Source organism: Arachis stenosperma, chromosome 7, assembly GCF_014773155.1.
Source record: "Arachis stenosperma cultivar V10309 chromosome 7, arast.V10309.gnm1.PFL2, whole genome shotgun sequence".
NCBI classification, from domain to species: domain Eukaryota; kingdom Viridiplantae; phylum Streptophyta; class Magnoliopsida; order Fabales; family Fabaceae; genus Arachis; species Arachis stenosperma.
In genome coordinates, this window is record NC_080383.1 from 6297128 (window position 1) to 6325086 (window position 27959).

At 32.6% G+C, this 27959-nt stretch overlaps 3 protein-coding genes across 5 annotated transcripts; 1 reads left to right on the forward strand and 2 right to left on the reverse strand.

The window, feature by feature from the left end:
* Positions 1–7941: 7941 nt before the first annotated feature.
* Positions 7942–14011, reverse strand: LOC130939297 (uncharacterized). Its single transcript, XM_057867409.1, has 10 exons — positions 13852–14011; positions 13560–13709; positions 13296–13481; positions 12579–12629; positions 11971–12028; positions 11590–11682; positions 11103–11499; positions 10578–11049; positions 9021–10238; positions 7942–8492 (listed from the first exon to the last, which is right to left on the reverse strand). Exons 1-10 carry the CDS (start codon positions 14009–14011, stop codon positions 7942–7944), a joined length of 3336 nt encoding a protein of 1111 aa, XP_057723392.1.
* Positions 14012–17013: 3002 nt separating this feature from the next.
* On the reverse strand, positions 17014–19686 carry LOC130939298 (replication protein A 70 kDa DNA-binding subunit B-like). Its single transcript, XM_057867411.1, has 11 exons — positions 19503–19686; positions 19142–19412; positions 18960–19059; positions 18721–18845; positions 18540–18624; positions 18353–18444; positions 18026–18185; positions 17768–17882; positions 17496–17690; positions 17316–17393; positions 17014–17157 (listed from the first exon to the last, which is right to left on the reverse strand). Exons 1-11 carry the CDS (start codon positions 19650–19652, stop codon positions 17014–17016), a joined length of 1515 nt encoding a protein of 504 aa, XP_057723394.1. The 5' UTR covers positions 19653–19686.
* Positions 19687–20305: 619 nt separating this feature from the next.
* On the forward strand, positions 20306–26872 carry LOC130941009 (la-related protein 1A). 3 transcript variants are annotated; one of them, XR_009070472.1, is made up of 15 exons: positions 20306–20989; positions 21406–21934; positions 22055–22223; positions 22684–22774; positions 22920–22991; positions 23445–23971; positions 24111–24180; positions 24390–24494; positions 24606–24916; positions 25127–25267; positions 25368–25431; positions 25755–25900; positions 26053–26157; positions 26261–26465; positions 26579–26872. XR_009070472.1 is itself a non-coding variant. In XM_057869350.1 (14 exons), exons 1-14 carry the CDS (start codon positions 20732–20734, stop codon positions 26397–26399), a joined length of 2727 nt encoding a protein of 908 aa, XP_057725333.1. In that variant the 5' UTR covers positions 20306–20731; the 3' UTR covers positions 26400–26872. The 3 variants fall into 3 exon arrangements, 2 of the variants coding, with proteins under 2 accessions (XP_057725333.1, XP_057725334.1); XM_057869350.1 differs by having other exon boundaries at positions 26261–26872; XM_057869351.1 differs by having other exon boundaries at positions 20307–20989; positions 21409–21934; positions 26261–26872.
* Positions 26873–27959: the final 1087 nt, after the last annotated feature.

Here is a 27959-nt window from a genome sequence, read left to right on the forward strand (position 1 = left end):
CAATTTAGTCCTTCCGTTTATTTGCCTCTCATACACCTAACGGAACTGGCTGACGTGGCTGAAACGGTGTCTAGGTGTCCGTTACGGTGCCACGTTGGAAGGGGAAAAAAGTTCGAAGGACAAATAAGTCCTTGACGTCATTTTACAAATAAAGTTCGAAGGACAAATAGGTCCTTGAGAATTTTTTTTTCAAAATTAATAAACTCATTTCCTAAATTCTCTCATCTACCTCTCTCCATTTTTATATTTCTCTCTACTATTTTTACTCTATATATAATTATATTTTATATTAGTAATTTGACAAATCAAAATAGTCATTCGATATTTTTTTACAATTAAAATATTTTAAATGTAAAATTATACACAAAATTATTTTAAATTTTAGATAACGAATGTTAAAATTAATTACTAAAAAATTAGACTTTTTCATATAAAATAATAACTAAAAATCTTATTATTTAATTTTTTATCTGCAGATATCTTGGTCTTCTTAGTCAAAAACTTTTGTCAACTTACGACTTTTTTGTAAAAGTAGTTTGATTTTATAAATCTTTTGTGTCATGCATAATTTATACTGTTAGAACAAAGTGAACTATAATTTAAAAAAATATATATATTCTCGTAATGTTATTATGCATAAAAATACTAGTTCTAATATAATACACAAATGCACTAATGCTAACTTAATACATGAATGATGCACAAATGAACTAATGCTAACTTGATGTATAAATGAACTGATGCTAACTAATGCCACTGGTATGATGAAAACTGAACTAATGCAATTTAACAAATTCTAATATAATACACAAATGCACTAAACTAAACTAAGCAATTTAAGAAAAGAGTAGAAACATACAAGCCCAATTCTACAATTTTAATACAAATAATTTAAATTGTAGAATAAAACAAGTTAACTAGATTTCAAAATACAAGCATAATTTTATCAGAAATTATTTTTAATATGGAAAGAAAATTGGTGTTTTGGTTGAATATTGACATTTGAAGTGTATTACAGTATTGTGGAAATTATTCAACACGCCCCCACGTGTTGGCTAAGATGCTGCCACGTGTTCAACACGCCCCCCACGTGTTGGCCAGAATGATGCCACGTGTTCACCACGCCCCCCACGTGTTGCACCACGCCCCCCACTTGTTGACTTCCCACAAAAAAATCCACCCATCTATAATTACACTACATTCTCCCATTTTCAACAAAAACACCAATATTTTTTCCATACAAAAAAAAAATTAGCCTAATTTTATAAACTAAATTCTCATAATAGAAGCATAATAGAAGTATAATGGAAAAAAAATTCTCAAGGACCTATTTGTCCTTCGAACTTTTTTGTAAAATGACGTCAAGGACTTATTTGTCCTTCGAACTTTTTCCCCTTCCAACGTGGCACCGTAACGGACACCTAGACACCGTTTCAGCCACGTCAGCCAATTCCGTTAGGTGTGTGAGAGGCAAATAGACGGAAGGACTAAATTGTCCTCCGTTTGTTAAAGTCAGGGACTTTTTTGTATTTAAATTTTGTCAGGGATGTATTTGTCAAAAGTTTGAAAAGTCAGGGACCTATTTGTCTTTTTCCCTTGACAATATTCGAATCTAGGTGCACCATATTAAAAAAAAACCGTATTTTGTCATTCAATCAATGCCCGGGATGTAATAACTTTTCAGATTTTACTAGTGTGGACCCCGCGCGATGTGCGGATTGTGTATTTAATCTATTTTATTATATTATTGTATTATACATTTATAAAATTGATAAAATATATTAAAATTATACTTGAATATTTTGTAATATATTTAAATTTTAATATTGACAAAAAAAATTCTTAAATAACTAAAAAATATAATAAAAATAAGTAAAAATGATATTATTTATTTGTAAGTCATAAATAATTTTGTATTTAACGAATTGTTTATATATTTGATTTAAAATTTTATAAAAAATATTTAGATAATTTTAAAATATACATATATAAATGGGATAAAATTTTGATCTCTCCATTTTATTTATCTTTTAAATTTATTTTTGGATATTAATAAAAGAAATTACCAAAAAAATATAAATATAAAAATTATAATATCGTAGGAATAAAAATATCTCTTTTTTTAGTTATGTTTGTAAAAAAATGTATCAATATTGATTCTCTAAAATATATTTTGAAAATACATATTTAATATTGATAATTTTTGTTTTTTTTAGTTATTTAAAAAAGTTTTGTTGATAATAAAATTTAAACGTATTTTTATCAACGATAAAATTATTAAGGTACATTTTTTATGGTTTACCTTTAAAAAAATTTGTAATATAATTTTTTAAAGGGTTAATTTACGAAGTATATATGTAGTGTCTTAAAAAATAAACCCGTTTGTTATATCGATATAATTTGTTAAAATAAATTCTATGTTTGATTAATTGAAGTAGGATTATTGAACACCTTTCTGTTCCTGAAAAATAAAATATAAAAAAAGAAAAAAAATAAGAATTAGCATTATTGTAAATGGAAGGTCGATTAATTTTAGTATCATTTTATTTTTTTTATTTTTATAATTTTATTTGTTAGAGTTAAGTTGCATAATTTTTCTTGTTGTCTAATTAATGACAATTTGTCAAATTAAAATAAATATAGAGTAATACATATCATAAAATCATAAAATAAATATTAAGTGCTGGATCAAATATTCACGCGTATGATTATAATAACAAAGAATAAACAAATAATTAAATACTTAGCTATTTAATAAATTTTGACAACAATGTCTTAAAATCTAACAATATTTAAATAATTATAAATATTTAAATAATTATAACAATTTCATTGGGATGTTTTAATGGAATCTAAGACTACATCAGTAAATTTTGTTACTCAAATTTTACTTACAAATTTAACTTCTCTATTACTTTTGTTTTTAGTATTGGGACCTCTGGAAGGAGCCACATGCCATGTGATGTGTCGTTTTTTCACATTGCCTCTCAACACTTGTCTCCACATCAAAGAGACACTTTTAGTATTTTTTCACTCATCTAACCTTTATAAATTCAGCAACTGAAAGCAAAAAACAGTAAACGTAAGTTATTTATCATCAAGTAATTTGTAAAATTTCTTTTTAGTGTTCTTCTTTGTGAAACTTTCTTTATCATCAAGTGATTTGTGAAACTTGTTTTTAGTGTTCTTTTTTAATGGTCTTGTTTTTAAAGAGGAAAAAGTTCAAGCTTCCATATTTACGTTGAGTGGGGGATAACTTTACTATTTTAATATATCAAAAGTTAGTTTTTCAAAAACAGAAAGTCTGAATTTAAATTATACTCACCAACAACACCAACCACTCATGACTCATCCTACATCTACCAACGGCATTATTTTCAGATTCATTCATAACAAATGAATTGTGAAAACAGATCTCAAATGATCCTAAAGAACAAACCACTTATACAACACCAAAATGATATTAGATCATGTAACCATGGACTCTTCCACTCTGCTTGATGGATCTCAGGATTAATTGGTCCCAGGTGAGCCCAATCATGTCTTAGCGATTATTACTATCTGATTCCTTGTTAATCAAGATCATGTTTTTGTTGTATTGGAATATTCTTTGTTAATTAATCTCACTTCAATGGTTGTCTTTTATTCATCTACTAACATGCATATCTTGTTAACATTTCTTTTTTCTGGGGGCTTAAAGGGTTATTATCTTGCTTCATTTCGAGAGTCAACTTGAGTGGATCAAATTAGCAAAGCACCTGTTTTTCACTTCTCCGAAAGCATTTTGGGGGTCATGACAGTCCGAACATTCAAAAAGCATAAAAGATTTACCTGAAGAAAACATGTACATAAAAGGGTGAATGCTAATTTAAGCATGGATTTTCACAACTATATTTCCAATGGGTGGTTGCGCTTACGCTTTTAGAATTGCTTGGAAGTTTTGTTTTCTGCATTTCCGCCATGTTCATGATCCTCTTACCAAGCAAGATCATAAAGCCAGGTAAGCGAAAACCTCTAAAAGCCTAAATTTGAGTTTTATATTCTTGTTACTGCATTCACTTTGTTCACATGCCCCATTTATTGGTTTCAGGATCAAAGTTGGAAATGGACCGAATACTCAAGCTGGTCCCAGAGTGAACTAAAAGCGTAAGTTTCTATAATTTGATAAATATACCACGATATACAGGCCATTAGAATTACTATGAGTTTTCTGATCTGATAGTTCCAATGTATAATAGGGTCAAGACTGGAGCTTCTTAATTGAACCACTGGTTGGCAAGATATTTGAAAATCTATCAAATGCAACTGTTGTGAAACTCTTGATTTATATATGTGAAGACCTAGCAAATGTTGCTGATCTAGTATTGCATCATGTTATGTTGCATGTTAGAGAACCGACAAAGTTAATATATCTATATCTATAATATCTATCTTTTTATCTAGGCAAAGTATTTATGCATGATATTCTTCTATACTCTAATAAGGACCTTTCTTATTTGCCATATTTTTTTTAATTTGGATAACTTTTTACTTGATGAGTTTAACCATCCAGTGAAACTCTTAAAATCTCCCAAAAGGGTATCTACGAAAGACACGATGGGAGATAGAAAGAAGAGAGAATTTGATATTAAGATTGTCATGTTACTATATAGCTAGTTACATGAATTATTTTAGTTATGACTGATGTGAAAATATTTTCGTGTGAAAAAATGTCATTCATTCTGAAATTTTAGGCGGAGCAATGTATATCTCTGATTAACCACTGTTATGTCTGCTTTGAAAACACAATGGTACTGCAGAGGACATGTAAAATTTGTCTCGTTATTTTTTTATATTTTTGTCAAGTTTTTTGGACCAAGCCTCTAACTTTATTGTCAATACTATTTTGCAGCGGCCAAATCTGCACTTAGATTAAACTATTTTAAGGCTTGAATTTTAGTTGTGCTTGGAAGTATTATACTGAATTTATGATTGAATTTGCTTTTTACCTTATCTATAATATTATTCATGAATTAGCGTTGTATCACTATGGTTGTTTATGGTATTTATTATTATTATTATTATTATTATTATTATTATTATTATTATTATTATTATTATTATTATTATTATTCAGTTCTCATTCGAATCCTGTACAGGTTCCTTCATCTCTGATCAAACGGCTGGATTCACTTTCCCTCACATTCAAGGGAAGGATATTTATCTCCCAGTTAATCTGAGTTTGAGTTTGAATGATTTTCTCTATATTTATCATAAAAAATAAAATTCCCTAAACAAATTCATTTCATCCATTGCAGTTTTTGTTTTCAGTTATTGAAATGTATTAAATTACATGACACTTTTAAAATATTAGTCATTGGTATTGATGTGATTCAGTTCGTTGGATGAGACATAGCGCAATAGGATTAAAATGCCATGTGTTTTTTTTCTACTTTTCTGATTTTATTGATCGTGTTGTGTGTTTGTTCTTGGTTGCTAACAAAAAATGGTCAGCCCTGTTTCATTGAATTATATTGTAAATGTGTTTTCTAAGTGCAAACTTAGATAATAAGTGCAGACTTCTCTAATGTGTTATTCTCTCTACTTGATCCTAATTGATAAATCATGCATCTATTAGTAGTTTTTCATTGAATTATATTGTAAATGTGTTCTATAAGTGCAAACTTAGATAATAAGTGCAGACTTCTATAATGTGTTATTCTCTCTACTTAATCCTAATTGATAAATCATGCATCCATTAGTAGTTTTTTATTTTATTTTTGTGCTAAGAGATAACTTGAGTCTCCAAGAATTTAACCACATCTAGCTATTTAGCGTGTGAATTCCATTATAGTTTAACAACTCAATTGATAGACAAACGATATTTTCTTGATGCATTTTGTCCTGTTTTCTCCTTGTTTTACCATGATATTTTTTTATGCATTTTGTCCTTCTTTCTCCCTGTTTCACTAATGCTACTTTACTGGTATGTAGTTAGTATCGTGAACTATAATGGGATCCTTTCAATGTAACATTATTCCTAGATACTCACTTATGAATTGATTTTTTCTCTACTAATATTCTTGATATATGATATTCTATTTCTTAAATTTGTCACCTTTTTCATATCCTTTGTTCACTGGCAGAGGTGGATTATTGGTTAGCAGAGGTGGATTATTGGCAGAGTTGGATTATTCAAAGCTCACCTGCACTATACATCAATTATAATTCACCAGTTTACTCCTCCAAACCTCTCAGGATGGCAGGTACTAAATACACACCATTTATAGTTCGTGGTTTACATTAATTTATATCGGTAAATTTATTATCGTGTTCTATCCATAATATACTTTCCTTTAGGATTACAATTGTGCAAGATATATAATGCTTTGTTTTATATGTTAAGTATGACAATTTGTCTAAAATAAAGCTTGTGCAATGTAATTAGAAACCTCAAAGAACTTTGTTCAATATATTAGCTTTATCCACAGGAGAAACAATGAGAAAGTCTAACGTGTTTTCCCTGTACTATGAACAATCCATTAAAATACTACTATCTAATCTCAGCAAAATACACGTCTTCCACTTGATTGAGCATCTGTTCTGATTGAAATTCCATGTCCTTCCTTAATGACCACCTTTTCTCTTCTATTTGTTGATGTCCCCATAAAGTCCATGTGAATGTTCATCCTTTGTGATATCTCCTTGCAAAAAGCATTGACATTTTAGATTATCTTAGTACTATCGAAATTACATCCATCTATCTACTTTTATCATTTTTAGGAAAAAAGATCATGTATAATCCTGATAGAATTAAAACTACATGGCTAGAAAGGTACCTCATCATCTCTTTCATGTTGATTTGACATTTATGCAACTTCCTGAACACTTCCTTGTAACCACGTTCTCTGTACATTGTTCTATTCTCTTGGTGGCAGACCAAATCTTAGGCCCTTTTTATTTGTAACTCGTGAGAGTGCGATAGACTGTCCATGCGTGAACACAGGTTTCTTTAGGATCAATCCAACTTTTGACAACGATTGACCTTGACCTCTTGTTTATTGTCATTGCATATGATACCATTATGGGAAATTGTCTTCTTTGAAATTTGAATGGTATTCTATGATCAGATGTGTTAGTGTCATCCTTGGAATAATACTTTCTGACCATAATTTTTTTCCTGATATGCTTTTGCTTCTATGATGTTTTCCAGCCTAGGATTACCAAGCATGTTCCATTGCATAATCCAGTAATGATCAATATTCCTTAACAACATAATAGGTGTTCCAACCTTAACAGTTAGCTCGGATTAGGCACTCCTGAACACTTGATTGTATTTAAGAATTCAGGATGTGAATGGATGCAAGATGTCATTGTTTGCTTCTGTCGGACATGCTTTATCTGAGCTATGGATGTTTGTGCGCCTCACCTGGATTTAAGCTCATCATATATTGGTTGATTTCGTCAACAATCTGCAATGTTGGTGCAGAATAGCTCGGTCCTCCACTTGAAATCGGCTATTTGTTCCTTCAATCTGGATAAGTTTCTTTACAAATTGCAACTATTGGCATCCCAATCTTTTATAAGGATGTCTTCAGGTATTTCAATTCTATCAGCTTCATCCTTAGTTGTTCCACATTTACCGTCTCCATTCGTAATATCCAATTTGCAAATTCCCTCAACTCGGTAGATTCTGATTGCCATCGCCTGCTTTAAGCCTCATGTTTCTTGTTAGTGTCAATATTTTGCAACAATTCCATATATACGATGAGTTGATAGTTGCATTGACAATTTCTTGCCTGTTGCCTTTGGGTATCACGGGTATATTTGACGAAAATCACCGCCAAACACAATAGTTTTTTCCTCCAAAGGGCTGGTCGAGGCTATCCCTGTTCTTGAATCTCAATACATCTCTCATGTTCTATCAAGTGCCTCAATACAAATCTATGGACCATAGGTGCTTCATCCCAAATAATCAAACTTAGCCTTGAACAAATCAGCTAAATTACTACCCTGTTTTATGTTGCATGTAGAAAACTCATCAAGATTTAGCGGTATTGCAAAGCGTGAGTGTGCTGTCCTACCACCTGGTAATAAGAGCGATGCTATCCCACTCGATGCAACTGTCAATACAATGTCTCCTTTTGACCTCAATGCAGATGCTAATGTCTTCCAAACAAATGTCTTCCCTGTACCTCCATAACCATAAAGAAAAAATACCCCACCTTCCCTGCTATTTACAGCAGCCATTATCTGTTCATAAACTTTTCTTTGTTCATCTGTAAGCTGCTGGACTAAATTGGCGTGTTCACTGGTTAGCTGACGTCTATCGTATCGGAGCTCGTCACAAATTAAGCGATTAATTCCGGGGGAATTCAATATATTGGTGCTTGTGTCGATGGCCGGGAAAGGCATTGTAGGGAAGTCTTTGAGGCTCTTGTTATAGCTCTTCAAGATGTTTTCCACATCAATAAGAGTTAGATCCTTTAGCTCTTCTTCTGTAAGGTGTAATTCTGTATGCACATAGATAAAAAAAATCATTAACTTCCAGTATAAGTCGTCCAAAAGCATTACTCTTAGTGCAAAACCGTGACCCTGTTATTTTCAAAAGCATATAAATCTATACTTGGATTCTATTTCCACTTTTATTAAATTACCTATCAAAAGGTTCCACATTCTATACTATTTGTCTAGTTATATTTTCATTTTAATTCATAGGTCTCTTTTTATATCCATCCATCAATACAACAAATATGAATCACAATAGTGTATGTTATAACTCCACCGTAAAAATTTTATACTTGTATAATTTTTAGTGAATGCATTTATTAGAATCTTTCAATACTTATCAATATAATAATACCAAAAGACCTAATATTTACATATTTCTTGCCTGTATTTTGAAGTATTATATGTTATAATTAAAAACACCTACTGAATATAATGGTTGGTTTATATTTTCAAAATGCCTTGGTCATTGTATATCTACACTACTACATAGATGTAATATCAAACACAACTACTATTCAAAAATTTCTTACCGGAATTATCAAGTATTCTTCTTTGCCTTTGTAATATATCATCACATAAGAAACTCCATGTGTTCTCCCACACATGCTCTGGTCTAGTCATTGAATTTGAAAATAATAGTGTTGCAAAAAGCTTCCTCAAAAATTGGCCTGAGCCCCAATGACTTGCTTCTTCAATAGCTTCAATGTACTCTCTATCATCGTCCAATAGACCTCGCGCATAACATGCATCTCTAAATGTTGGATAAACCACATCATCAACTTTCCTTATTTCTTCATAGCAAGTAGGTCCTCTGACAAAATTTAGGAGTAGCCTAAGGTAGTAAAGTTCTCCAGATCCAGGGGGCACAAAGAATATTCTACCAATCACTGCATGAGTCTTTCGTGGATCCCACACTCTTTGTTTTGCCTTCCATACAAACTTTGTTGGGAATTCTGCATATGTCAGACGTTTGGCTTCGGGATATTTTTTGTTTGCTTCAAACCAACCCAAGAACATGGATTCCTTCACTGTAGCTTTTGCTGCTACATCTCCTAGATTTTCATGGTCTTGAAAAATGACATTTTGCTCATCCTCCAGATGCATCCCAAGTCTAACAACAGATGGATCTCTATAGTGAATATTGAAACCAAAAATCCTCCATGCAGCTTCGCATGGGGATATGTACCTACAATCGTAATATAAGCTCACTTCGTCACACTCGGTGATTCCTGAATCCTCATTAGCAGTTCTATAGAATGATGCTGTTACACGATCATTTCCTTTGTTGACATATTTAAATAAATACTTGATTGACCTTGATTGATTACACCATTCAACATTAATGTGAGCTCCATATTTCAAAAGCAGATGCCTATTATGTGGTACCACATATCTATTATCAAGCTCTATTCCGGATTTATTTATTGTTTTACTGTCATCCCTTCGTCTATATACTGGATAGCCATCTTCGTCTACCACTGTAACATCAACAAATTTCTTCGGAAAATGACGTATGCATTTCCCATTTTCCATACACGGTGAATTTTTCCTAGCCACTCCACATGGGCCGTGCATCATGTGTTGAGCTACTGCTTCAAAGTATTCCGGGTCTCGGTCCTTGTTTGGTATTTCAGCTGAGATAATCCGATCGATATCTTCGCCCATTGGGTACTTGTCATCCCGATGTAGAAATAGCAGTATGTGCGCATGGGGGAGCCCACGTTTCTGAAATTCTATCGTGTAAACCACTGTAACCATAAAAAATTAAGCCATCTTAAAAACCACTCAATAAGTGTACATGTTTTGTCTTGCTCAATACAGTCCAGCAACATGAGTATTTAAATTGTGTTTAGCTAACTTTATTGAAAGTTGAACAACTTATATAGAACTAAGCACTTTCATCAGGTGATTTTACTTTAAACATGTTTGCAGATAATTTTGTTGATAGACTAATCTATTCGTGAGTGCAATGGATTATGCAACATTCCTACATAATTCTAACAAAGTTGTGCATGGCTGTAATTATAACATGTTCATAATTATATAGAATCATTTAATTGGTTAATGAACAACCTGTATAAAATTACCTGCTATGACCCTTCCAAAAATTTTGTTTTCTCTGATGTCTTTTATAAGATGATCCAATTTCACCTTGAAAGCCCTACATACCATATCTGGTCGGTCTTCTGGATTTAATTCTCTATTACTGAGAAAATCTTCAAGTTCTGGCCATTTAGGGTTACATGTGAAAGTGATAAAAAGATCAGGGTAGCCCACTGTTTTACATATAGCCATTGCATCTTGATAATTTTGTATCATGTACCTCGGTCCCCCAGTAAATGAAGACGGCAATATAATGCGTTTTCCTCGAGATGATGGTGTAGTTTCTCCATTCAATACAGCTTCTTTAATTCCCTTATACATCTCCACTCTAAATTTTTCTTGTTTTAGCCGTATAAAATTTAATCTTGCAGATTCGACCATTGAATAGGCATCAACCAGAAACTGCTGGAAAAGTCTCCTTGCATACAATAAAGGGGATGCATCAGAATATCTCTCCTGAATCATGTAACAGAAAAATTCTTTCAGTGAAACTTCATCCCTTCCCTTACCATCGCTATCTTTTTTTTATTGAGAGATATACCTTCTCTGTAACCATCCTCTCCATATGGAAATAATAAAGGATATTGTAAACCCAAATAGGATGGATTGAGTTGATTAATGCGTTGTAATCTTCCATTTTGAGTCTCAACCACAATATCTCTATCGGTCTTGTCTATATCAAAGTCACCCACAATTAATGCTGCAACCTCATTGGCAGAAGGTAAATTATACCTTCTCCCATCTTTTCCCCTCTTTCCTAAGAGTCTTAACTTTACATCACGTCTAGATTCAAACCCGATCGACTCCCTAACCATGCGAAATGATTTGACTAATATATTGTGCTCGTCAAGCATGTTCTTTAAGTCGGTAACAATATCTTCATGTATGGCATTGTTCTCACCGCCCCTACAAAGTTAACCAATTTTTATATATGCTCAGAATATGTATCAAAATAGTGTCGAACGACTTCGGTAAATTACATTCTTGTATGGGTACCTGATAATTGACATGCGATTTTGTATCTCATTCTGGGTGTCAACTACATAGAGTTGTGCAAACTTTGCACTTTTACCTTCTGGTGGTAGAAGACTGCCCATCAAATGGTAATTTTCACCAGATATAACAAAAGTTGGTGGGCCTCTTGTAGAATTCATGCTTCGCTCAACTCTAGCTCCCATTGATGTAAATTGAAATAAACTATTGTAAGTCCTTATATTGTCGTGAAAGTGTTTGCTTTTCACATTTTTACCAAACACCAATTCATACAACACTCCAGGAGCTTCTCGTGGTTGCGGTAGTTGTACTTGTCCACCTCTACAGCACATTGTATATTTTGGGTCATTGGTGTTGAAATATTTTTTTGCTCTCTCATCATACCAGAACAGAGCATGACAAAACTGACATTCATGTATTGCATCACCAATATTGTAGTATTCTGAAAAAAAGAATCATTTTATATATTAATTACCTTGTAAACATTCAATAGTTAACCCTAATCATTAGTTCATGAATTAGGACTTTGTTTTATATTAATATATAACTAATTGATGATATGTCAAAACTGTTACCGTTTGATTGTCTCTCCATATGTGGTCTTGAATTTTTTATAGTCCTGGTCCTCTTAGTTTGATCTGTTGTGGATATTAAGTACAGGTCAAAGTATATTTTTAAACTAATGTTGCACTGCATCTTATAAAATACTCTTATAAAAAATAAGAAACAAATTACGTTACCTATAATATGGGAATTGCAGGTTAATGAATTCACTTCAAACTGATCTATATTTTCTGAAGTTGCTTTTGTGATCTGTGAATTACTCATATACCCTGTGGTTAGCATAGAGTCCTGGTGTGAAACTCCTTTATTTGAGGTTTGAACACCTAAAATATTTTTCATGGGATTGACAATGTTAACATTAAAAATGTGGTACCGGTTATGTGCAAATCTTGATTAATCTTACAACTTGCAAGGTATTAGATATATACCAGTATGGGTTTGACTAAGTTTTCTAACATTTGTCGTTGTTAAAATGGAACCTGCATAAATGGAATTTAATCATAAATTTATATGTTACGTATATGCTGCTTTAACCAATTTGTTCCAATGTAAAATCAAGAAACAAAATTAACCATTACTTCTCCTAGCAGAATTGGTATTTCTTCTTGCATTTAGCCTTGCCAGCCTTTCCTTTCTAGCCTTTCTTGTAGTTTCTGTAATTTATTAATAATGGTATCTTTCGATCAAATATAAATAATAATAAAGCAATATTCCATACAATCATTAATCACACACATCACTCCCACAAAAAAACACCCTAACCTTGTTATAATATTCACGCAATATATCACAAATTAGCAAGTATTAGTGGCCCAGATTGGTGTCTCTTTCAATTAATTTGTCATCATCTCACTCAAAACTCCACTATTCTTTTGTCTAAAATAAAGCATATAAGTTGTGTCTTTATGATTTGCATATAAGTTGTGTCTTTATGATTTTTTTAGTGATATATATTCCTTTGTGAATATTATTCTCTTGACTTGTGAATAGGAATCACGAAAAGTAAACAAAATCTGACTTCCATTGCTAATACATTCTTATATGCTTCATTTTCACTCTCATTGTTTATCCATGTGACAATTCCACTCATTATTTTGGTTTTGGTTTGTTGAAAACTATTTGTTAGGCAATTTGTATAGAATTACCTGTTGTCTGTGATGTCTCTTCCAATGAATTTGATGGCATTTCAACAGAAAGTCTACATATTATTTGGGTACTGCATGCATTACTAAGTGTGTCTTTGGTGTGAGCCAGCTTCATTGGTGGATTGTTATTTTCCTCACTCTCTTGTGTACTACATTTTGGTGTCCAGTTATGTGCTATGCTCATGTCTGCACCAGAGTGTGTATTAATCGAGGCTTTATGTATAGTCAGTGTTAATATAATAATTCATAAACGTATAGATTCACCTGAATATTGACTATCCCGGTTAGGCAAATCATCAATTGATCTGCTTTGCATATTTCTCTGAAATGGATTTGGTGGATGACTTTGCTCTTCATTGCAACAATAATCCTTAGCCTTCCTTTTATTTTTAGCACATTTCCATCCATGGTGACCTGTGGCCAAAGAAAAGAACTGATTTTATAGACTTCTTTTTTAGTTAATGCGTTCTTTTATGCTTTAAACATTGACTTAGACCAATGTTTCTTCTACAACTAATTATTTCAATGAATAAATGGCTTGTTGTCAAACACTTACCTGGAATTATAGAGAATGCATTGGGGTCAATCTGAATCAGCGGTGCTCGTTCAGACGGGAAACTACTCATTTCATCATCTGAGTTTGTAACCCTTTTCCTCTTTTGGTCTAGAATGAGTTTTCTTTGGCTTCTTGCAAGAAATGCTCTATCTTGGTCCATTTCTTGAAGAGTTTTGGTAATGATTTGACTAAAGCAAAAGATGAATATAAACTGCATTCATGAACCTTTTTTCATTGGTAAAGAACTTGTAGCAATTTGTGTTTTTTTTTTTCTTCAAAAGAGAACTTATTCTTTTTGTATATCATACCAATACATTACTCTTTCATAACTCTACTTCCAGAAGATGAATATATTGTAGTCACTATATTACTTTCCACGTCATATAAGCTCTTTAGTTATAAGTAACATATATTTTCATTACTTTAATCTCTCAGATTATTTTTCTTACAAATATAGATTGTTTTTCTTACAAATAATTTACTTGTAAAGACATCATTATCAACTCTTTTCTAAGGATTACTACTTTTATTAAGACCTACTGCCATACATAACCTTGATTGAATTTAGATCACCATTAATATTATTTATCTTAATAGCTCTTATTGTGGTTTTTTACTCATTTATGCAACAAAGCTATTTGTTTGTACATTGCACAAAAACTCGTACACTCCTTATTGTTTCAGATTTACTCTCTATCTTTATATATTTAAATTTGTCTTGTACTTGTGATATTGCAACTCTTGTTAATAATTAGATAATCACACCAAATATTACTTTAGATAATTAGATAATTTATAGTAGTACTATACTAACTTTTATTTTTGTATTCTTATTGTCTTATTAAGTTTCAGCTGCTAGGCTTCTATAATGATATCCTTCCTATTTCTTAAAACTATCCTATCCAGCTCTATTATTAGCCTTTTTATTTATTACTTATATCTAAAATTTATTCAATTTTTATTCAATTTAATCTTTATAGTTTATTGACATACTTGACTGGTCACAAATTCATACTTATGGCCATCAACCTTTTTTTTTCTTCGTCACAGAGTTTCTATTATAAGCTAATATCCTATAGGTCTATACAATAATCCAAAATTTGTATCTATAATCATGGAAACTCTTGAATAGCTTTGCAAGTAATGCCTGTCCTTAATTTGATAGGATTCTCCTGGCTCATTTTGTCTTTGGTTGATATCTTTCCTATCATAGTACAACTTTGAATTAAATAAAACTTATATAGGGTTGATATCTTTCCTATCATAGTAGTTCAACTTTGAATTAGACAAAATTTATAGAGTAACCATAATGTAACAGTATCTAAGTTTACCTTTTGGTGGCGTAAGACTCTATTAATCTTTTTTTGATTTTTTTTAATTATTTGACATAAAATTCAACTAAAATTTATTTTTAAGTATTTTTCTTTTTCGTTTCTTATATATTTTGTTTTTAAATTAATTTATAGAAATATTTATTTTGATATAGTTTTTTATTACTGGTCATCAAACAATCTCGATACCTTTATTGGGAAGCACATTATATGTCTTTATATGTGAATATACAGTTTCTATTATAAGCCATCAAAAAAAGTTTATGTATAACCCAAAATGTGCACCTTCACTCATATATATTTTGTTTAAAATTAGTCTATTTTTCTCTTATAAAAATGTAACGTGTTTTCACCATAGCATTGTCAAGCTTAATCTTTTCTATTTCAGAGCTCAATCTTTTCTATTTCAGAGCTGTCCAATTCTCAATATAAGCTTTCTTTTTACACTTCTGTTGACTTTAGAGTTTGTCTCCTATAATATAAGCTGCTAAGAAATGTCAAAATCATATTTTAAAGGATAGTCTTATTTTGACCAAATTTATTTGAATCATTTTTGAGTCTTTCAACATTTGGTAGACATACCTTTTTCCTAATGGCTCTATATTAATAACCAAACTTGACCATGCTCTTTTTTTAAAAGACAGATGATCCATTCTTTCACACATTAGACACAACAAAATTACTTTTTTAACTGGTCATTTGACAGTTTCTATTGCACTCTAATCGAGTATTTTCATATTAAACAATCTCAAATATACACCTTTAATCATCTATCTATATATCTCGTATCTTGCAAGTAATCCCTGCTCCAATACTATTATAGTATAACAAATTCTATAGCCTCCTCCCTAGGCTTCATTCTTGCGTCAGCCTTTATCTTTCCCAAATTGAATACTTTTTACTTATACTAAATAAGAAAAGTCTTGTATTCATAATGACATTGTTAACTTTAACTTTTTTAAAAATCTGAAATTTTAAGATTTCAAAATAAGCTTTTTCTGTTGCACTTTTTTTGCACTCAGCGATTATATCTCCAAGGATTCAAATTATTATACAATTCAAATGTATCTTCAAAGACTTGATAATGATCCACATTTATTCAATATCTCTTAAATATATATTTCTACCCTCTCCTGCACCGTCTTGGAGACTCTTGTTTATCTTTTTTATCACTTTTGCTTATCTACACAAAAATATATCAAAAAGAAACTCCTTTTTATTGTTAGGAAATGAAATTCATATTTAGACTTATATTAAAATTTTTTCTATTGAAACATTGTCATTCCCACACTTTTATGATACAACGAATATTATTTTAATCTAATACAAATTGATTTAACTTCTTTAAAAATTATTTTATCTCTTCTATGTTCGTGAATAATGCTCATTCACTATCAAATTTCTTGTCAAATTCATATTTAGACGTGTAAATCTATATAACATATGGTATATATATGCTATTTCATTGTATATGTTCAGATTATTATTATTATTACTATCTTTCTAGTCTAATATTATTAATATATATGCTAGTTGATTCCTACTTTGTCTTGATAAGTTAAAATATCACAATTATATAATTAGTTGTTCATGTAATAATTAACAGCAATGACATTCCAAGGCAACACGTTTAATACCAAAACACTAATACAAAACATAGACAATATGCAAAGCTTTCTAGCCTTAGTAGCTAACTAATGAAATCTAAATACATACCATGAGTTCAAAGTTTTCTACCAATTAAATTAGTGATTCAAAATAATTAAAGTACAAAATACTTCTCAAACAGTCAATGTTCTTCATCCCCGGTTTGAATTTTTTGTCGTTTACATCATTTCCTGCTGAATTTGTTAGTTGATAACTGGCCATCTTCATCAGTCTCATTCACAAATTGGGAGCCACACTTCAAGATGTTGGAAGTTCTTTTGAGTGGTGTTTTACACTTGAGGCTTGAAATAGATTCCTCCATAGCATCCTAAATAAAGATATATATATATATATATATATATATATATATATATATATATATATATATATATAAGACCATAAATACCAACAAATGCATAATTTTTATGCAAACATATCATGAAAGCATAAGCTATTTTGAAAAACAACGAATAATACACCACATACCAAATTATACTCAGGATCACAATCATTCTTGAGATTAAAATCCGCTGAAACATGCACCGAGTTGCTACACCCACCTTCCTATACAAAATCCACCATATTCCCTGGTTGTAGATTATAAGCATAATCTCAAATGAAAAGCAATATAAAATAGTTTAGCAAATAAAGAATAATTGGACATACGGTGTTAGTGGATGGTTCAGCTGATAGCACACTTTGCGTGTTCTTTTCAATAATCTCTTCATCATCACATATTTTCATCACAGTATAAATTTGGTCAAACTGTTTTATATTTGCAGACTTTACATTTATCTTAAGTAGTAATTTTCTGTCCATTATGTTATTGAGAGTGGGTGGATACTCATCATCACCCTCAGCCTGCACAAAGATACTTTACTCAGCCAAACTTGTTATATACTATTTTGACTAACTATTTTAAATTTAGCAAGACGTACCTCAGTATCCCTAATTTGTTCTGCTCGTTTACCGCACAACTGCACCATTTCTCTATCCCAAAGTAGTAGACTGATGCTTCCAGTACCATCATACACCATCACTTCAACCTTGAATCTGTTATTCATCCTCATTAAGAAGGGAACAAATAACATATAATTTAAGTTAGCCATCATTTACTTTGAATTTGATTATATATTCATAATGAATTAACACTTATATGTTGAGAATAGTTTGTAAAAATATAGCCATAATGTCACCTGAGTGCAGCACTTCCATGGGTGTGGCCACACTTGTCACACTCATATCTATTCCCAATGGGAGTATCCACTTTCTTTGGACAGTTTCTACATGATTTGTAATACCAGTCTTTTTTACCAGCATTAATAGCAACAATGGTTCCAGTAATCCAAGTGGGTCCTTCTTACAAAAGATTAGTTTATGAAAAAAACTATATTCCTAAATCTTGAAAAGATTAGTTTATGAAAAAAACTATCTTCCTAAATCTTGAAAGTAGCATCACATAGTGAAAGTATTTACCTTTTCACAGTTAAGCACTTGTTCAATAGTCTTTACTGCTATATCACCTTGTGTTAGTTCATCAACAGTAGACCATTTGCTTTGTGATGAGATCTGGCTAATCCTAACTGAAGTAGTTGCTGGTGCATCACTAAGCAACCTAGAACAGATTTACATAATATATATTTTCTTGTTTAAGTATTTTATTATTAGAAATAATATATACTCTTGTAACAAACGTATGGCTATACCAACCTGTTTTTAAAAGTCTCAATCTCTTTTAGCTGTGAGTTTATGTGAATCTTTGACACTTCAAAGTGGCTATGTAGAGAAGTTTTTCCTACATTTTGACATGATGATATATGTTAGTCAAAAATATACTTAAACAGGTATTTTGATAACACATATTAATGTAAAACAATCATGCAGGATATACCATTCCACCGTATAGCCTTGAAGAATTGTAGAAGAACAATCACAGGTTCCACCGTTCCATCCTCAAGGTGTGGGAGTATTTGATCAACCATCTTTCCAAACAAAATGCAGTCAATCTTGTTGTGCCTACAAAGAAATACCAAATCACATGAGAAGTGTGTTCCAAGTGTTTTGCAGATGGAAAAAATCACCAAAAAAATGTAATCAGAGAATAGCAAAGGTAATGAATGTAGTACATACTCTAAGTCTTCCAAAACAATTACCATCCGTTTAGTCTCTTTTCCCTTTGTGGTAACCAAGTCTCTTGGGTCCTCCTTACCAACCACCTCCGCAATCACATCTTAAAAAAAGGAGGAACATTAAAATGTGCTCTGAACTTTCCAACTGTATAAATAGATAAATAGATTAAGAGTGGAACATACCAAACAAATCGCTCTGGAGAATCTTATCAGCGTTGAGAAGCTCAACTATGGTTCTGAATCTAAAGGCTTCCAACGGAAAGCTTGGTTCTTGAATCTGATTTACTGTTGTCCTATGTGAAAATGTCAATATCCACTGGCTTGGGATTGTCTGAGCTATTCTGGTGTTCTTCACAACAATAAAATTGTTCATGGCGTACATTTGGAACTGAATAATCAAACCACTCCACTTTTGGACCAGCGCCTTAGGTATTGAAGCAATCATCCTGTTTCCCTGGAATTTTACAAAAATATAAAAATGATATGAAGAAGATACTCTATGTAATTTTTTTTTTTAAATGCTCTACATATATAAAATGCTCACCTTACTATCTTGCAAGATCATCTCAATGCTTTGCACTTCTTTCTCATTAAATTTGCTTGGAAGTTCCCATATCCTGATGATATAAACTTTGAAACTCCACCAAAGCTTCTTTGTATTAATATCACCCAGGAAGTCATAAGACTCTGCCATCTTAATGAGATTTTTGTTTCTGTTAAACGAAATGATATACTCTCTCTTGTTCACACCGAGAAAAAAAATTTTTTGTGAACAAATAAAAGTGGAGGCATGCGTGTATATATATAAACACATTTGAAAGAAGATGTTGACTGCTGGTTATTTTGTACTTTTACTCATTAGGTTTTGTGTTTGGTGTCTTATTTAAATGCATTTGAGATAAAAGAAAAATTGTATACGTGTCAACCATTGAAGTATGGCACTTGTCACTTATTGGAACAACTACTGCTCTCCTTTTATATATAAAGGAGATGTTTTTGTTAAAGGTCTTTATGTACCTCTTCTTTGTTTTTGGTTTTGAGTGAGCTAACCTATTTTTAAGTCCAAGATGTTTCTATTGACAAATTAAGGGCCCAATTTTAAAATCATTCCATCAAGCAAAAATAAAAAAAAAAGAAATTTTTAAATTTTACTCCCGTGAAGTTGACATCACACATTCAAGTTCAACCAATTAAAAGCGTCTAAATAGTACTCCCTATTTGTTTTATAAATAAATAAATAAATATTATTAAATACATTTATCCTTTTCTTTAACTTTTTTAAAAGTCATATTTTTCTTTTTCATTAATCTGTTTCTAAAACACAAACTCATTAACTCACTCTCAAAAGAAACAAACAAAACAGACCCAAAAAAAACACACACATCACTGAGTGTCCCCTCACAAACCCTAATCACCCCAAGTCCCAACCACCTTCTTTTGCTGCTTCTACTGTCACAGTGACCAAGCTCCTTCTTTGGCCTAAAACAACTCAAAAGGAACCCTTTTTTCTTTTTATGCATACCCACTAAAATTTTTCCACTAGTTCAGCTCAATAGCTCATGGTTCTTCTGCTCACCAGCATCATTGATTCAAAGGGCAAGTAAAAATTCAATCTTTTTATGATATCTTTGCATTTTCAATCAATATTTGATACCCCAGTTCATCTTTTAGTTTAGGGTATTGAGTTGTTTTTGTTGGCCTGGTGAGGTTTGTGTGTGGGGTAATATTTGGAGTTAGGTTTTGATTGGTGAGAGAGAGAGAGGAGAAGCAGTTATGGTGACTGCTGAGAATGAGATTGGTGTTGAGGATCATCAGAAGGAGGCTAGTGCTCCAAAGTCTCCATGGAAGACACCTGTAGCTGATGATGGGAATGGAGCTGAGGTTTCTGTGATGATGGGGAATGAGTCTTGGCCTGCTCTTTCTGATGCACAGAGACCCAAGAATGTTGATTCAGTTGTTGCTAAGTCTGAGGATTCAGCAGCTTCTGTGAAAAGTGTTGTTGAGGTTTCTCCGAGGCCTCCTACACTGCAGGTTAGTTTATAAATAATAATATCGTCATCATCATCTTTATCATTATTGTTATTGTTAGCATTATGGATGCAAAAGTTTTTGTTGATTCATGGTGTTTCTTTAGTTCATCTCTATGTATGTATTGCCTTATATGTATTGTCAACCGAATTGATGTTTCGAATAGATGCTATGTTATTCTTTGGTTTTTGTGGTTAAGGATTGACCTAAAAATGTTGGATATATATATATGAATACATAACATTGGAGTCCTAAAGTTTAATGAAATCTGTAGTGTTTGGTACTACTATTTTTTTTCCCAGCAATAATTGTTTTTGTTGTGATAAAAATAGAAGTTGAATGCTTAAAGAGTTGCGCTTTTTTTTTTTTAATTAATGTTGTTTGTTTTCCTTGTGACTTTGCATTGGTCTGATAATCAGCAGAAGTCGAATGGTCCTGGAAACAATCCGTTACATAAGATGCCATCCCGCCATCAGAAACCAGGCGCTAAGCGCAACCCAAGTGGTGCACCTCCCTTTCCTATACCAATGCCTTATCATCAACCAGCAGTTACTCCGGTTTATCAGATGGTGCCTGCGCCACATCTTGCCATTCCCGGATATGGTTTCCCTCCTGGTCCTGGGCCTTATCCAAGTGTTGAGAACGCTATGGTGAAACCGGGGTCTCAGTCACCAAGACCAGCTTTTGGCCCACCTGCTCATCCTGTCGATGCCAAAAATGCTCCGCCGTCCCCACGAGGGGATCCAAATGCATACTCTGCTAATTTTTCTACTGGAAGACCAAATATGCAAGAACAAGGTGAACACTTAAATCACGGTTGGCATCATCAAAGGCCTTTCCCTGCCAGAGCAAACATACCAATGCAACAGGGTATGGGCCCGAGGAACTTTGTAAGACCTCCATTTTTCGGTCCCACTCCAGGATATATGGTTGGTCCTGGCTTTCCGGGTAAAATTCTATTCACTTATCTATATGCATGCACACATTTTAGCAAATACACTCTTTTCTTTTTGTCTTGAATTTCTCCATCAGTTTTTTCTCTTAATCCAATTTTAATCTTCTGAACAGGACATGTTCCAGTATGGTATGGCCCCCCCATGCCACCTCCTCTCCCCATTAGAGGAACCCCTCCTCGACATTTTGTTCCGTATCCTGTCAGTCCATCTTCTCAGTCACTGCCTCCAGAAACCATAGCTTTGAGGGCTAGCATTGTTAAACAGATAGACTACTATTTTAGGTACATAATTTAATTACCGATTACGGCTTATATACCTTAATCCTGCATGGTCTTGATTTGTTAACTACAATTAAGAAACCGGCGTGTGATAAAATATTTCTTGGCTGTTCTTTCCAATTTGTCTGACAAATGTTTCTCAGGGATAAAATGCTTTTGTACCACAGTCATCAACTGAGTCTTCTAGACAAGGATGAATGCATATATTTAACTATTAGATGGCATTGTAAGAGGATTATTGCATTAGATGCTGAATTGGATCGGTTTGTAATTTTTATGTTAAAGCAACTGAATCTATAATAACTTTTTGTTTGCAAAAGTAAGCCATGCAAAAGTTACAACACATAGAATGAGCTAATAAACGTACTACTCTATATTGCACTCCGAGAATAAACAAATGTAAGTTGCATGACATAGACTGCTTATACAGCAGACTGCTGACTTCAGAGCCTTTTCTTGGCAGTGATGAAAATCTGCAGAATGATCATTACCTTATTTCCTTGATGGATGACCAAGGATGGGTTCCAATATCCATTGTAGCTGGCTTTAAAAGGGTATGTCCAATGAATAACTTGTACTCCAATTTTGTTACACTTTTTCACATATGCCATATATTCCCATATGCTGGTGTTTTCTATAATATGTAATTACATTCTGATTCCTGCTTGCCTTGTGTGATGTGAATTTTCGTCGTTGTAGGTCAAGAAGATGAGCACTGACATACCTTTCATCCTTGATGCACTTCAGAGTTCTGATGTTGTGGAAGTGCAGGTTTGATTCAGATAGATTATCTTAGCTTGCCTAGTTTTTTTTTTTTACTGCTTTTCTACTAGAGCAAACCATGTTTAAGCATCTCACTTGCTCTGGAATCTAGTTTATTGCTTTAACTACCTTGTTACAAATTTGATTCTTTTGTTGGTACTGCTTCTATTTTGTTCTTGTTTGTTTCGAATATTAACATCAGGAACTGGTTATTTCAATTGTTTATAGTACATTGATTTATCTGTTTTTTGACGGTTTTCTTTGAATATCGCATTCTAGTTTCGTTTTATAATGTGTAGATTTTATGTTTTATATCATGGAATAACCTCTTCATACTTTTGGAGTTAGTTTTTTAAGTTACTACAGCATAAATGACATGAAAATTTGGTCTATTTTTTGAATTAATATCTTTTTTCTTCATGTTATATAAGTTAGTCTCATTCGTTACTTTTAATTTTACAGGGTGACAAAATAAGGAAATACAATAACTGGTCAAAATGGATCCGAGGTTCTTCAGGAAATTTAGGATCATCTGCTGAACAGATACAACCGAGGCAAGTCGTAGAAGATGCTTTGAAATCTTCAGAGAATACGGAAGTTGATGGAGATAAGACCAAGGATATTTCTGAAGCAAATTTTAAAGATGCTGCTCAAAACCATATCCAGTCAAACACAGATACTTCACAATCTTCGCATATGAATCATGAGCAGGATAGTGAGATCCATCATTCAAAGAATAATTCTCACGCAGCAACTGGTCAAAGAGTCAAATACTCTAATCACAATACAACCAATAGTAATTTAAGCTTCTACTACAAAGAAACTGATGCCAAAATATTTGATGATACTGAGACTGGAAATGCGGATTTTTCGGCTGATACGGATATTAGAGACCTTTCCAATGATTTCGGTCATACATTTATGCTTGATGAAGAGATAGAGCTTGAGCAGAAGATGCAAAAGAAGACTGAGGTTTCTTCTCCTAGAAGGTACTGCACATTGACAATCTGTAGTTGCTTATCGATATCTCGATTAAACTTACATCTGTTTCCTGGTTCTGTTTTATCTTTGCGAAAGTTTTCACTTTTCTTATGAACATTCATCTGATATTAATTTGTTGTCCAAAAGGATGGATGATGACGATGATGAGATGGCTGTCATTGAACAAGATGTACAGAGACTTGTGATCGTTACCCAGGTATTGCTGTTTATAATTTTCATATTGATCGTTACCCAGGATGGATGATAACCCACTTTTAATTTTCTTAAAAGTGGGTTATCATTCGAATTAAGTATTGGTTTACATTGCTTCATAGCTCAAATTGTACCACTGATGAAACATTAGAACTAATTTGATTGTTGAATTTATTCAATAGAACTTTTACTATTTTCTATTTCAATGTTCAGAATAATGATTCTAAACAAGGGTCCAGAGGTTCTGGTAAAGAATCAAAATCCCTCTCCAATGAGCTTGCTTCTGCAATAAACGATGGGCTTTATTTCTTTGAGCAGGTTGACACACTAATATTTATATTTCAGCAATCCTTGTTTATATTGTCTATAATCATTGTCGTTGTGTTCATGTTATTAATTTTTTTAGTCGCCTCACCTAATTATCAACAGGAACTGAAACATAGACGGTCTAATCGTAGAAAGAATAATAATGATGATAGAGATCGAAACTTAAAATCTCCAAGCCATACTTCAGGAGTATCTAATACTGGTGGAAGCGGCCTGCATGAAGAATCTGGAAGCAGTAATTCTCGAAGGAAACAGAAAACTTATCACAAGCAATCATCTTATATAAAGCAGCGCTTTTTCTCTAGCAATTTTAGAAATCATGGAACCGCTCGTAACTCCACCGGGATCATATCTGAAAGCCCACCTAGTAATTCGGTTGGGTTTTTCTTTGCTTCCACACCTGAAAATCATTGGTCAGTTCAAAATGATTATACCCTTGAATATAATCTTAGGTTGCTTTCTTTCTTTCTAATTTCAAAGAACATTTTCTTAGATAATGAATAATGAATATGAAGTTATTATTGATTCTCAGGAGTATGCCATATTTTTAACTCCCTAACGGCATGTTGATTCTTTAGTTTGATCACTGAAAGCTCCTTCCAATTATTCTCTTAATTTTGCAGTCTCAAACCCTCCAAATTGAGTAGTTCGCCGCATGGTGGTCTTTCGAGTAGTTCTCCTGTGGGCTCCATGCCAAAATCTTTCCCACCTTTTCAGCATCCAAGTCACCAACTTTTAGAAGAAAACGGTTTCAAACAGCAAAAGTACGTTATTATACTTGGCTATGATATACGTGTAATAAGGTCTAGGACTATATTGAACATGTAATTTCAAAATTTCTCATGAGGTTATTCTTCCCTTCAGGTACGTGAAGTATCATAAACGATGCTTGAATGATCGAAAGAAACTTGGAATCGGTTGCAGTGAGGTGGATTTCTGTCAACTTCCTATGAACAACTATATTTTTCGTTACTATTATTTGTATTGTGAATTTATGTTTAAAGCGTCATCCATTTTTCGGTACTTGAATTTAAGAGTTCTTTTCTGAAGATGTTGGACATCACACAGCATTTTCAAAATATCAAACATGATGTTGGGTTTCATTAGCTTGGTCTTTTGAATTGGGTTGAATTTTTTTTAATACAATTTTTATGTTATTTAATACTTGTATTTGTTCATTATGTTCCTTTTAAAACATCACTTGCTAATTCTGGTGGACATTTCTCCTTTTGCTTGCATTTATCTATGCAGGAAATGAATACCCTATACCGTTTTTGGTGCTATTTTCTTCGCGACATGTTTGTTCCTTCTATGTATAATGAATTTAAGAAACTGGCAAAGGAAGATGCAGCTGCCAATTATAATTATGGCATAGAATGTCTTTTCAGATTCTACAGGTATCAATGTCGTATTAAGCTTTTCTCATTGTAGAATGATTTCAAAGTTTTCATGTACAGTCAAATGTTAGTTTAGATAAGTATGTTATAATATAATTTTAAAGCATTCAATGGTATTGTATTGTTCTAATTTTCGAGTAACTCGTGTTCAGTTATGGTTTGGAGAAGGAATTCAGGGAAGATCTGTACAAGGATTTTGAACAGCTTACTCTGGAATTCTATCAGAAGGGAAATCTCTATGGCTTGGAAAAATACTGGTGAAACCTATTTACTCTTGCTTCTTAATTATTTTACTCGAATTTTGTGTTAAAAGTGTTTTCTCGATTTCATGCGATATTTTCATGTTTCCATCATTGGCAGGGCATTTCACCACTATCGCAAGGCACGCGAACCGTTGAATAAGCACCCTGAGCTGGACAGGTTGCTCCGAGAAGAATACCGAAGTTTGGACGATTTCCGCGCCAAAGAAAAGCACACGGTGAAAGAGGACGCCGATTAGGCCCTGAGTGTCCCAATTTTGATGGCATCCCAATTTTGAAAAGAGCTCTAACAACTTTTTAACATTGTGTGTTTGGAGTAGCAGCCTTGCTTTTTGGGTTTGAATGCAAAAGAAAGGGGAAGATTGTTTTTTTTTTTTTTGTTCAAATATTTATAAAAACTGTGGTTTTGATGATGCAGGGTTGCTGATTGCCAAGTTTCTTCTTCTTTTGATGGATATATCATTCTATATGGTATACAACTGATTCCTTTCTTTTTGAGACACTTTGTGGAGACACCCTTTTCTTGTCTCCAAAAATGTTGTACATAAGTTGATAGACTTAGAAGAAAGTTGTGTAACATTGTCACATCATAAGGGAAATAGGGTCCTTCTTTTTACTTTTGGGAGAGTAAAAAAAGAAAAAAAGAAAGGGGAGGGTTGTACTTATTTATGTCTGCCAAATTTGAACAATAAGAGTGAGAATCATTTTGTAACCTTTCCATGTGCCCAATTGATTTATCTTTCATGTCATGCCAAATTGCATATAAGAAATATAAAGTTAATATAATTTGGTATGACATCAAAGTTAACGCTACATTTTACTAAAGAATTTGTGGCCAATCAAGGAATGAACAAATTTGAACTTAAATGAAACACAACCTTCATAGCTCCGGGAGAGAACTTAATGCTTGATAGTCTGGTTTTCTTTGAAAAATCTTCTCACATGGATATTGAAACTTGGAATGGCGTTGGGCAGCCTATTGAGGAGGAGGTGCAGTGAGAAGATATTCTCCTAATAATTGTATTGGCACCTTAGATTGAAAAAATGAGATATTCTGTTCAGGTCTTTCAACACAAAAAGCATGAACGGGTATTACATGCGCCCCAAATACCCGAAACGTTAATACTTAATCATGCTTTCATTATGAAAACCTTCCTTCTTCAACCTTGAAATCGCTATTGGAGAACTTTGAATTTCTCTCAAAATCTTTCAAACTTCACTCGTGTTCTCTGCCGAAATTGGTTTTATTGAAGAATCGCGAGAAGATTTCGAAGGGAAGAAGAAAAAACAAATGAAAACAAGAACAGAGACTGCGAAAAATATGATAAAAACTACTGTTCGTTTAAAATCTCGTGTTTCTCTTAGTTGCATTTTAGGTTTATCAAATTGAGTTGCTTCGTTTAGTAGATCGACTTGTTCTGATTCCATTTTTTTTTGCGTAGCTAGGGCATAGGAATGGAAATGTGTTCTTATTTTCTTTCTGTTCTGTGGAATTGGTCATTTTGATTCACTTGATTGTTAGTGTATTTAGTTGAGTTTTTTTACATGTAGAAATATTTTTCTTGTTGATTGAATATTTATCACATTTTATTCAATACATGAATGGTATTCGATTCAGTGGAGTTGGTCATTTTGATTCACTTGATTAAAATATGCATGCTTGTGCTTGTCGGTGTATTGAGTGAAGTATTGACAAAGTTTTTTTGTCCTAACAACAAAAATGAAAAAGATGATGGTGACAAAAAAGAAGAAGCCGCACTATAACGTAAGGTCGTAAGCATATGCACACATTAAATATA

Coding starts and splice junctions, on each gene's coding strand:
- LOC130939297 (XM_057867409.1), bottom strand. CDS start 14,011: ATGGACCAAGATAGAGCATTTCTTGCAAGAAGCCAAAGAAAACTCATT. Junction 11,050..11,102: donor ATAAAAAAAAGATAGCGATG/GTAAGGGAAGGG, acceptor TACATGATTCAG/GAGAGATATTCTGATGCATC. Junction 10,239..10,577: donor TTTTGGAAGGGTCATAGCAG/GTAATTTTATAC, acceptor TTATGGTTACAG/TGGTTTACACGATAGAATTT.
- LOC130939298 (XM_057867411.1), bottom strand. CDS start 19,652: ATGGCAGAGTCTTATGACTTCCTGGGTGATATTAATACAAAGAAGCTT. Junction 18,186..18,352: donor TGTTGATGAACTAACACAAG/GTGATATAGCAG, acceptor TTTTGTAAGAAG/GACCCACTTGGATTACTGGA. Junction 17,158..17,315: donor GTGATCCTGAGTATAATTTG/GTATGTGGTGTA, acceptor ATCTTTATTTAG/GATGCTATGGAGGAATCTAT.
- LOC130941009 (XM_057869350.1), top strand. CDS start 20,732: ATGGTGACTGCTGAGAATGAGATTGGTGTTGAGGATCATCAGAAGGAG. Junction 21,935..22,054: donor GGTTGGTCCTGGCTTTCCGG/GTAAAATTCTAT, acceptor TCTTCTGAACAG/GACATGTTCCAGTATGGTAT. Junction 22,992..23,444: donor CTGATGTTGTGGAAGTGCAG/GTTTGATTCAGA, acceptor TTAATTTTACAG/GGTGACAAAATAAGGAAATA.